This window comes from Primulina tabacum, chromosome 14, assembly GCF_025594145.1.
Source record: "Primulina tabacum isolate GXHZ01 chromosome 14, ASM2559414v2, whole genome shotgun sequence".
Taxonomy (NCBI): Eukaryota; Viridiplantae; Streptophyta; class Magnoliopsida; order Lamiales; family Gesneriaceae; genus Primulina; species Primulina tabacum.
In genome coordinates, this window is record NC_134563.1 from 4948176 (window position 1) to 4960276 (window position 12101).

A 12101-nucleotide genomic window follows, 5' to 3' on the forward strand; every position below is an offset into this window, starting at 1 on the left:
ACAATCCACAGTCGCTCTGTACTTGGTCAGCATATCAATACCGATAATACAATCGAAATCAGACAACCCCAGTACAATACACTCTAACTCAATCTCATGCCCGTCATACTGTAGTATACAATGTTTTACAGAATTTACGGATATCAAACCTGTCCCTAAAGGAGAAGAGACAGACACTACAGTAGCTAAAGACTCTACAGGCAATGCATGACTTAATGAAAATCGTTCAGAAATAAAAGTATGTGAAGCACCGGTATCAATCAATAGATAAGCAGGGTAACCACATAAAGAACAGTTACCTGCCACAACGTCATCTGGTGCTTCCTGGGCCTGCTCCTCGGTCAAAGCGAATACTCTGGCCTGCTGTCTAGGAGGCTGGCTAACAATCTGGCTACCTCCTGGCCTCTGCTGTGACTGAGCTGGCGCTGGCTGAAAGGTGTGAACAGCAGCTGATCGTCTTTCAGTCTGTGTTGCTGATCCCGATGACTCGGCTCCCTGAGATCTTTGGGACCCTCTCTGTGGACACACTTTAGCAAAGTGTCCCGGCTGTTTACAGATGTTGCAACTACCAGTCACTCCCTGGCATTGCTCAGTTGCATGTCTTCCTCCACAAGTCTTACAATAAACTCCAGTATAACTCTGGCTCTGTCTGGAACCACCGGAGCTGGAAGAACTGCTGCCAGGTTTCTTGAATTGCTTTCCCCTGGCTTTCAAAAATTCTTTCTTCCCTCCACTGCTGCTGCCACCCTCGAATCTGGGAGGTGGTTGCTGTGGTCTCGGTGCTGGAGGCACAAATGAAGCCCCTTTCTGTCTCATCAGACCGGCTTCTGCTCCCTTAGCTCTGTTCAGGGCGTCAGTAAAGTTATTCGGTCGCCCTGTGTTCACCAATGTGAAAATATCGGGGTTCAAGCCATTGATGAACTGGTCAGCAGTAGCTTCCTCACTATCAGCCACATGTGGAGCAAATTTCAACAAGGTGGAGAACTTGGACACGTATGCTTCTATGTTCATTTGTCCCTGCCTTAGATTAGCAAACTCTGCCCCTTTGTCCTTTCGGTACGACACTGGAAAGAATCGTTGGTAAAATTCAGTTCTAAATATATTCCAGGTAATAGTCGTACCTCTATGCTCCATGGCTCTCTTCCTAGTAATCCACCAGTCCTTAGCAACATCGTGTAACTGGTGTCCAATTAATCGAACTCGCCTCTCATCTGTATACTCCAATGAGTCAAAAAGCATTTCAATATCATCAAGCCAACTCTCGCACTCCACAGCGTTCTCTGTTCCTTTCCAAGTTGGCGGGTGAAATGACTGAAATCGTTTCAGTAACATTTCCATTGGAGTCGGTGTTACATCCATTGGAGGATTTGATGTACTTCCATGTTCTGGAATTCGTCTGGGAGGCATATCTGGTTATCAACAAAATTAGTAACTCAAATACAACAACCAACTTCAGTCCTCCTCTGATCATCTTACTGCTGATCTAGAATCGGTGCTGATCCATTCTCAATAAAACATATTACTATATCAAATCAGATAAGCAAGTAACATGTATTAAAGCAGTAAGACATGCTAGCATTCAAAAGCAGGAAAGAAATCCCCAATCTACCCCGCTCACTGGCCTCTTATATCTCAATCTAAAGGATCTATCGCTCTGATACCACCTGTTGTGGGGACCCGGATGCTAATCATCTTATTAATCGTCATTGGGACTAATTTAATTAATTATAATAAACATGGTCTAAATTTTTTTTTTAAATTGCGGAACGTAATGGCATACATCTTAACATACACGTCAGTATTAAAAGTGCAAATCTTGCACTATATACAATCAGTCTCAACTAAGGTTTAACAACTATATAATAAGTGTTTAAACCCTAACTCTAGTCCAAGTCCGTAGTCTCCACTCTAACTCGATCTTTCTTCACCTCTGTGACCCTGAACATGTCCCACCTGTTGCCATGCACACATACAGACAAGACAACAGCCGGATAACTCCGGTGAGATATAAATATCCCAGTATAAACAATGTATCATATAAAACATATATAAAAGCATAAACAATCATTAAAACATGTATCTAATCTGACTACATGAATCAATACGAATCTGTATTTAAGTCAATGACTTATTATCTTATCTCAACTTATTTCTAACCTAGGGATCCCGATCTAATTTAGACTTTGGTATGCTGTATCGAATGTCTACAATAGACGTCGATCTACATCTAAGCTCATCGATACACCGTAAGTCTAGAGTCTACGCGGTTCTGACAAAGACTCGGCGGTTCTGCCCTAGCTAGGCTGATCTGCCCTAAACTCAAACTCTGGCTTTGCTATAATTCAATAGACTAAACATATCAATCTGATAATCTGCAAATATCAATGCAATAAAATAAAGTATGTGATTTTGGGAAACTCAAGTCAGACCTAACTCGAGTTGTGCAATCCCGAATCAACATTTATTTATACCTTTCTTGTTGTCGCTCTGATACAATTGAAGTCTCGAATCAAAGCCTGTCAATGTTCAATCTGGCAATGAAAATATCAATAGACTATATCAATATTCTATTCAAATCAAAACATCCCCGTCTTATCAAATTCTGACGGTACAACAGTACAATCTTGCGATACTGATAATACTATATCAGTCTATACCAATTCCAATCATTTACAATCAACCACCGTAAAAATATGACATCAATTCTAGTCAATCTCATTCTGAAAATCATAACACTTCCATATTCAGTCCGTTTCTTAATCTGACTTCGATTCTACACTGTCTAACATGTCAAGAACAACATATATGACATGTATTCAATTCCAACAACATCATAATTTCAAAACATGTCAAAACGTAGTAAAACTTACGTCCTGTAGTAGCCTGCGTTGATAGGAACACAGTACCGAAGTCGGATTTAAAATCTAACTGACGGATTGATCGCAAATCGAATTCTAAAATTCAAAAGCTATTTTCCCTCGAAGCTTTCGTTTCCTTTCTTTCTTCTGAAGCTTTAAGGATTACTGTATATATATATATATATATATATATATATATATATATATATATACACGTAACATGCACAAGGACGAGTGGCTCAATGTTTGTAGCACACGTCTCGCGCATATGCGCGACCCCAATCGGCGCATATGCGCGAGACACTCGGTCTCCGCGCGTATCCTGCACATCGCCTCGCGCATATGCGCGACTCATCTCCGCGCATATGCGCGAGACTCTCTGGAGTTCCTCACATAGGCTTCGCGCATATGCGCGACATCTTCCTTGCATATGCGCGAGGTCTTCTACCTATTTGGCGCATGTGCGCGCATCCGGTCGCGCATGTGCGCCGATGCTACTGTCCTCGCACATCAGTTTTTCACACGCGATCTCATTTCGTGTCTCGGTTAGCCCTTTCATAATTATCTCGATTAAAAATCAATAATCGTAATTTAGCACGATATAAAATCTCGGACATTACAATTTGTTCAGTAATATGTTGTCTTAGTTGGTCAAGAGTAATTAATTAATTAGGTCTTTATTTATTTGAGGCTTGTTCAAAGATTAAGTTGAGATAAAAAACTTGTATATTAATTTTTTATTATCCTTTGTCAGCATTATTTTTATTATTATTAATTAGAAAAGAATATAATTCTGTCAAGTAATTTAAAGTTCGTTTTCTCTAAGAAAATAATATTAAATGTTACGTTGGCATTCCGCAGCCATTTTTTAAAGGAACAGAAGGCTTTCAAGGACTCTTAAAATATATAATCCATAATAATGACTATATCCACGTAAAATCAATTAATAATATTTAATTAAATATACGATGAATAAAATAATTATTATTGACTTTTATTTATCATTTTCCTGCCATTTTATTTTATTTTATTTTCCACATAAAAAATTGGATATGCCAGTGTCATGCTGGTGTAACGGATGAGAAATGATTGTTAACTAAAATTGAAATTTAATTTATTGGACAAAATTTATAATTTTTCATTGATTAAATAAATAATTTTAAATATATAGAAGATGATGATGATAATAGTAAAGTTAAAAGACAAAATTTATAAAAATATAAAAATTCTTGTGAGACGATCTCACGAGTCAATTTTGTGCGACAAATATTATATTTGAGTCACCCATGAAAATGTATTACTTTTTATTTTAAACATTGACAGAATTGACTTGTATCATAAAGAGACAAAAACTCGTGTGAGATCGGTCTCACATGTCGTATTTTGTGAGACGAATCTCTTATTTGGGTTATCCATGAAAAAATATTACTTTTTATTGTGAATATCGATAGGGTTGACCCGTCTCACAAATAAAAATTCGTGAAACCGTCTCACAAGAGATCTACTCTCACAAATAACTAGTCACACACACAAAAGAATTACTTTTCACAAAAAACTACTCTCTCTCACACACACATATATATAGATATATATGTATGTATATATATACCAATATTTTTTGATCTAAAAAAATCCAACTTCTAATTCAATCAAATGCTAGATTTTATATTATTAATTTAACCCCCACGGTTTCCTAGATTTCGGAGCACCACGTACAAAAGAGGTAGAAGTGGAACAGTGTGTAATGTGGTGTTTAATTAAAAAGTAAAAAGATGTCTTCTAACTTTAACAACGCAAAAATCATTCAGAAAACGAAACTTGAAGAAATTTCAGAATTGTATAAAGTGTAATGGGATCCCACATTCTTGCTTACCTCAAGAAACCAAGTGGAAATAAAAATTAAACTCTCTTATTCATTCTAACACGAAAATATTTGAACTCCTTTTGTCTGCTTGCTCTTTCTCTGGAGGTGGTTGAACTGCTATCTGTGTCACATTTTAAGGTACCGTCACAACAATATTGTTCATTTTCTAGTTATATATAATTTGGTGGATGTGTCAGGTCTGCATTTTCTTCACATTTCTTTACTGGTGTGGGTCGTTTCGCAGATGGGTTGCGGTTAAATTTTAAATTTTGCAGCTGTAATGGTTTCCTTGGGGTTCTGAGGGTATTTACAATGGATCCTGAAAGTGGGGTTTATCAGAGTTGTGTAAAGGTGAGTTTTTTTTCCCATGTAGCTATATGATTCTTGAATGATGTCTTGTTGTGTTTTCTTGGTTTTTTGATTTTGAATTATTTTTGCTATTGGAGGATTGCAGAAAGAATCTTGGAGAACAATGATGACGCTGGCTTATCAGAGTTTAGGTGTCGTGTATGGGGATTTGAGTATCTCACCATTGTATGTATATAAGAATACTTTTGCCGAAGACATTGAACATTCTGAGACCAATGAAGAAATCTTTGGGGTTCTATCTTTTGTATTTTGGACATTAACCTTGATTCCACTGTTGAAATATGTGTTCGTTGTGCTGAGAGCTGATGATAACGGTGAAGGAGGCACGTTTGCGTTGTATTCACTTTTATGCAGGCATGCCAATGTAAATCCATTGCCTAGTTTCCAGTCCGCAGATGAAGATTTGTGTAGTTACAAGAAGGATATTTCATGCCCTGCACCCTCAACTTTTGGGGCAAGGCTTAAGTCTTCACTCGAAAAACGCAGAGTTTTGCAGAGATTTTTGCACGTGTTGGCTCTTCTCGGTGCTTCTATGGTGATCGGGGATGGGATTTTGACTCCGGCTGTTTCGGGTATAGTTCTAGTTTGGCTTGAAATTTTGTTAAAATTCTTTAGCATTTCTGATTTTTTTAAACTTTGATTGACATGATATTTGTCGCCTGCTGTGCAGTTTTTTCGGCAGTTTCTGGTCTAGGACTTGCAATGGAAAGAGAGCACCACAAATGTAAGATACACCAAATTTCGCCCCTCGATTGTTCTGACTCAGTGGCGGAACAAGAAAATAGGTGAATGGGAAGAGGGGACAGAACGAAGAAGTAAAGACTTCCAGGACTCAGGGGCTAACTTTTGTTTTATGGTGTATATATTATTGGGAAAACATACATGTACATGATAAGAAAATATAGGAGGAAGGGGGCGACTGCTATGCTTCGCCCCTTTTCCCTCCGCCACTGCATTCTGATGCTTTTTTTGTGGTTAATTCCAAGTTTGCTATATTTTGAATTTCAAGTAAAGTTTTCCAAAGCATAGAACTAATAAATGCCATGCATTGGATTGAATTTCTGTTTTCCATTTTATGGCAGCAACTAGCAACTATCATCTTATTTCTGTGTGTACAACAGAGTTGAAGTTGTGAGAATAAATGGCTTAACTGTGTTTGTTGCGCGTAATATATTTATATACATTCAGATATCTATGTTATTTAGTTCAATATCTAATTTCTGTAAATGGGGGGCATATGAGAGATGAAATGAGATATTGTGCGAAGGTATGACTTTAATTGGTTAGAGGACTCATGTGTGCATATAGATTGGTTTCTAAAGAAGGTTGAATTTTTAGAAATATATGAAAATCTGTGTTACTTGACATCAAGTCTTTATTCAAAAAGCATTTTAGCAGCAGACAAAGATGTTTTTATCTGATCTCTCAGAATGAACGCCTATAAACTACAAGTATAATTACATAATTTGCTCTTTCTTTCTAGATGTTTACTTACATTATTTCAGTATTTTCTTAAATTTATCTCATTTCTACAATACATTATTATTTAGTCTTAAAAACACTGTTGACTCAATTCCTCTGTTACCTGAAATGCAATAATCGTGCAGATGTGGAAATCCCAGTTGCTTGTGTGGTACTAATTGCCTTGTTTGCCCTTCAACACTATGGCACTCACAGGGTTGGAATCTTCTTCGCACCTGTGGTCATAACATGGCTTTTGTGCATAAGCTGTATTGGTATTTACAATATTTTCCACTGGAATCCTCATGTTTATCAAGCTCTGTCACCACACTATATGTATACATTTCTAAAGAAAACCCAAGGAGGGGGTTGGATGTCATTGGGAGGAATCCTACTTTGCATAACAGGCAAGGAAAAGTAGATAACGAAATAGATTATAGTCTTTTTCTTCTAGAGGAATCTCTAATTTTGATTTTTCTAGGTTCGGAAGCAATGTTTGCTGATCTTGGGCACTTTTCCCAGTCATCCATCAAGGTATAGTACTTGTTCTCAACCATCGATCATTGGGATCGTAATTTAACTTTGTACTCCTAACTTGCTTAAACTCTCCGTTCTTGGCATATTCTTTCTTCTATGCTTTAGCGGTTTTTAATTTAATGTTGAGGTTTATTATCTTGTATCAAACTTCTAACGCAATGTCGCAAAGTTATTTTTTATACACTAAAGCAAAGTGTTTTGATCGAAACTTCAATGAGTGACGGAGTTAATTTTATTTTATCTAACAGACTGAGTCATGAATTTGCAGATAGCCTTCACATCCATTGTTTATCCATCACTAGTCCTTGCATACATGGGCCAAGCTGCATATCTCTCTAAGCATCATGTAATCGAAAATGATTATCGTATTGGATTTTATGTTTCTGTGCCTGGTATGTACCTTAAATTGTCATTCGTTAAATTCAAAGAACATTGGTATTTGCCCTCACTAAATTTATCTTGTGTTATTGTGTCAGAGAAACTAAGATGGCCTGTGCTGGTGATTGCTATACTTGCTTCAGTAGTTGGAAGCCAAGCCATTATAACGGGAACTTTCTCCATCATAAAACAGTGCTCTGCCTTTGGGTGCTTCCCTAAAGTTAAAATAGTGCACACCTCGTCAAAAATCCATGGCCAGATATATATTCCTGAGGTCAACTGGATCTTAATGCTGCTATGTTTAGCCGTCACTCTCGGTTTTAGAGACATCAAGAGTTTAGGCAACGCTTCAGGTAGATATTTTATGTTTCCTGAAGATCCAAAGTTAATCTTACTAAAGTTTTATGTTTTCCTTCATGAAGGTTTGGCAGTCATCACCGTAATGTTGGTCACAACGTGTTTGATGTCTCTTGTTATCGTGCTATGCTGGCGCCAAAATGTCGTTCTCGCAGTTTGCTTTGTCTTGTTCTTCGGGACACTCGAGTCCTTGTATTTCTGTGCATCTCTTGTCAAGTTTCTTGAAGGAGCATGGGTACCGGTTGCCATTTCATTCATCTTCATGATTGTGATGTGTGTCTGGCACTATGGAACGCTTAAGAAGTACGAGTATGATGTTGAAAATAAAGTATCTGTCGATTGGCTACTTGAGTTGGGCCCGAGTCTGGGCATCGTACGGGTTAAAGGCATTGGCGTGATATACACGGAACTTGTATCTGGAATACCAGCTATCTTCTCCCATTTTGTCACCAATCTTCCGGCTTTCCACCAGGTGCTAGTTTTTCTTTGTGTAAAATCCATCCCTATTCCTCACGTGAAGCACGAAGAACGGTTTCTTGTGGGGCGTATCGGACCTAGAGAGTACCGTACGTACAGATGCATTGTCCGATATGGTTATCGTGATGCTCATAAAGATGACATACAATTCGAAAACGATCTTGTGTGTTCTATTGCAGAGTACATACGAACTGGGAAGAGGAATTTGAACGAACCAGGCAAAGATTCTTGGAAGCAAAATGAAAAAATGGTTGTAGTTGGAACACGTTCCAATCATGCAGACTCGATTCAGCAACGGGAGGAAAATGGGGCCGATCCCGAAAAAGCTAGCACATCGGAACTCAGGGAAACACAATCCCCACCACCTGTTAAGCCTAGGAAACAAGTCAAGTTTGTCATTCCCGGGAGTCCAGATACGGATAAAGGCGCATATGAAGAGCTTCGTGATTTGATGGAAGCGAGAGAAGCCGGTATAGCTTACATCATGGGACATTCATATGTTAGAACAAAGCAAGGTTCAAGTTGGATGAAGAAGATGGCTATAAATTTTGGGTACGAGTTCTTGAGGAGGAACAGTAGAGCATCTACATGTGCATTGAGTGTACCTCATGCCACAACATTAGAAGTGGGAATGATGTATAATATATGATTCTATGGTTTTAGAGAATGCTCACAAATGGTTTTTTTTTTTTTTTTTTTGTTTTGTAAATTTATACAAAATGGATACAGAATTTAGAAAAAATTTAATGGTCAAAGGTTGTCTGAAGGTATTGCAACATTTCTCTCCCTATGGAGGGTGACTGTGAGATAGATATACTTGGGGCAAAGCTATCCTTGGGCTAGAGTGGGCTTCAGTTCCACTCAATTTTTTTTTAATAAAAAAACAGTAGTTTTAATTTTTGAGTGTTTTTTTAAGTTCTACTTTATTTTTGAGTATTTTTTAGTTTTATCTTATTGACACAAATATGGGAAATATTTGTACTGTGAGAAATTTTTAAAAACGGTATTCTGCAAATACTAAAATCAAATATGACTTTCGTCGCATTTCTATCAAAAGGGTGAATGACTTAATATAAGTTAAATTTTCAATTTAGGTTTAAGTTTCAAATATAATTTTTAGACCATTTTTACATTAACAGATAAATATATTAAATTGATTTATTATGAAGTTATTACCCATTTTGTTACATCTTTATTTAATTTATATTAATGCTAAAAGTTTATAGAATTTTAAATTTTTACTATGAATTAATTTTGAGAAAAATAAAATAAATAACCTTTCAAAATTTTCAAAATTTCGATCTATATCATAGTATATGTGTTATTATATGATTTATCAATTATTTAAATTTCGAATATAATTGTTTAAATGTTGTACTAAACTTTTTGCTACCTATTAATGTTCATCTTGTTATTTAATATTTGTCAAAGTCTAAATCTATGGGGTTTTTTTTTAACTGTTTAAAGTTAATACTTTAATAATTAAACAAAAACAGCATTTTGAGAGAAGTTATGAAACTAACTTATCACGTCAATTGAATAGGTGTAATAGGGAAAGTAACGCGATCCCCTTGGCCGTGACTTGATTTTTTTTTTAATTTTTTTTTAGAAAAAGCAAGTTACGCTCTTTCATTAATTTTTTTTAAAATTCAAGTCATGCCGATTGAAACTGGCGTGACTTCCTTTAAGTTTTTTTTAAAAATAAATTTGTATCTCGTCGACCGAGGAACATGGAGCAAAGCGTGGTAGTCAAGGTTGCAAAGTCATGTGCTCTCTCTTTATTTGATAATTGGAAGCATCCACATGCTTTTCTTATATAATATGAAGAGTCGAATATTTTGTTTCATGTTTTTCACTTTCTCGTCTCTTTACTCGTAAATTTTCTTAATTTTTTTATATAATTTGTTTAATCGCTTGACTCTAATTTTGAGTTAATTTAAAATTTTATGTTTTTGTAGGTAAATTTTTATTCAACCTGTCAATATAAATTATGAATATTAATATAATTATTTATGTTAAGTATTAAATTTATAGATGAAAATATTATTATGTGTTATGTTGATTTTTTTTATTTTTTGCAATTTTAGTTATTATGTGTTTTTTTTATTATTATTATTGTTTGTAGAGATATTTCAAAACCATTTATTATGATAAAATTATCATTATCATTCTTATTTGTTTATAAAATGTTAAGAAATTTAATTTTATATTTAAATTTTTGATATTATTATTATTGTTTTCTAATCATTGCACAATTATATATTACCATAATAATAATTTTAGATTTAGCGTGTTGTATGTATATTTTTGCTCCAAATTTAATTTAAAGGCTAATTTATTTATTTTTTTAAAAAAATTGTTAGTTAATTTTTTAAAAATAATATTCAGTTTTTTTAACTTGATTCTAATTTTTTAACTTGAATATTTATTTTTTATTAAAAAATACACTCACCGCTAATTAAAGTCACAATAATGTTATATGTTTATTTTTTGGTTATTGTTAATTTTTATAATGCATATATAATCATATGTTAGGATAATACTAATTTTAAGTATAATATGTTTTGTATGTATATTTTTGTTAAGATGTTTGTCTTAAAAAATCGTGCGACTTGTGTTATTTTTTTAAAAAAATAATAATAATAAAAAGAAATTTTAAAATATTTTAATAAAATACACTATCCGATCATATATATTAACTACAATAATGTTAGCTTAATTTAATTGTTTAATATAGATTCAAAAATTTATTACAACATAATCAAGTCACCCCCTCTTATAAGAGATGTCTTAATTAAATTTTTTTTGGGAAAAAAATGCAGTCGATCCCTTTGAGAGTGTGTGACACTAATATTTTTTTAAAAAATATTTGTTTTTTGAAACAGTTAAATATTTATTAGTATGTGTATATCTTTAAATTATTACATGTTTGTTATTATTATTGTTCGCGTAAATCTTCAAATTATTAATTACATTAATAGATAGAATAATTATTTTATTATATTTTATTTAATATGTTAAGCTAACTCAAGTTAACTGTAGGATCGAGCGTTTGACGCTTTACAAAAATTTATAGTTGGTGGTAATTGTGCAACTAAAATCTTTTAAACCGCACTGCAGCTCAAGCACCATGATTCGATCGTTTTTCTAGCAGGGACAATTATTGTACCTAACAATATCTCTCCCAATAATTGCACTCCTTGCAATCAATGGGAATCGAACCCGTGACCTTGGCTTTGATACCAATTGTAAGACCGAGCGCTTGCCGCTTTACCAAAAGCTATAGCTGGTGGTAATGGTGCAACTCAAATTTTTTAAACTGCACAGCAGCTCAAGCACTACGGTTTGATCGCTCTTCTAGTAGGGATAATTATCATACTCAAAATTAACTTTTTTATTTGATTTTATTTAGATTTTCAATACTTGTATTTTAATTTTTTCATGCCGGTAAAATTTCAATATAAAAATTTAAATCTAGGTATGCATATAAACTTTTATTATTAAAATAATTTTTTATTTCCAAAACTCGTAGATTGTGAAAATATTATTTTTTAGTGTATTTATTATTTTTTACTTATAGTTAAAGTTTTATATTATAATTGTTTTGATAATTGATGTTGTAGTTGTTTTTTTAGACATTATTGTGATAGATAATAATAATAATAATAATAATCTTATTATTATTAGTATGTCGTCACATGTTAGACCTATTGATGCTACTGTTCTTTATCAGCAACAAACACATATATCTAATTTTATTATGCCCAACAACTTGGATAACACCAAAAGAGTGTGTCGAT

The 12101-nt window shown here is 34.3% G+C and overlaps 1 protein-coding gene across 2 annotated transcripts; it reads left to right on the plus strand.

Annotated features, from left to right (window-relative positions):
• Positions 1–4601: 4601 nt before the first annotated feature.
• Positions 4602–9126, plus strand: LOC142524441 (potassium transporter 6-like). Of its 2 annotated transcripts, none has more exons than XM_075628447.1 (9): positions 4602–4860; positions 4998–5073; positions 5177–5663; positions 5762–5815; positions 6699–6959; positions 7034–7086; positions 7358–7481; positions 7566–7820; positions 7890–9126. In XM_075628447.1, the coding sequence occupies exons 2-9, from the start codon at positions 5035–5037 to the stop codon at positions 8948–8950; spliced, it is 2334 nt and encodes a 777-aa protein (XP_075484562.1). In that variant the 5' UTR covers positions 4602–4860; positions 4998–5034; the 3' UTR covers positions 8951–9126. The 2 variants fall into 2 exon arrangements, with proteins under 2 accessions (XP_075484562.1, XP_075484561.1); XM_075628446.1 differs by having other exon boundaries at positions 4967–5073; positions 7890–9125.
• Positions 9127–12101: the final 2975 nt, after the last annotated feature.

Excerpts from the sequence above, each read along its gene's own strand:
- LOC142524441 (XM_075628447.1), top strand. The coding sequence starts at position 5,035 with ATGGATCCTGAAAGTGGGGTTTATCAGAGTTGTGTAAAG. Across the intron at positions 5,074-5,176 it reads TTTATCAGAGTTGTGTAAAG|AAAGAATCTTGGAGAACAAT; the intron begins GTGAGTTTTTTT and ends GGAGGATTGCAG. Across the intron at positions 7,482-7,565 it reads ATTTTATGTTTCTGTGCCTG|AGAAACTAAGATGGCCTGTG; the intron begins GTATGTACCTTA and ends TTATTGTGTCAG.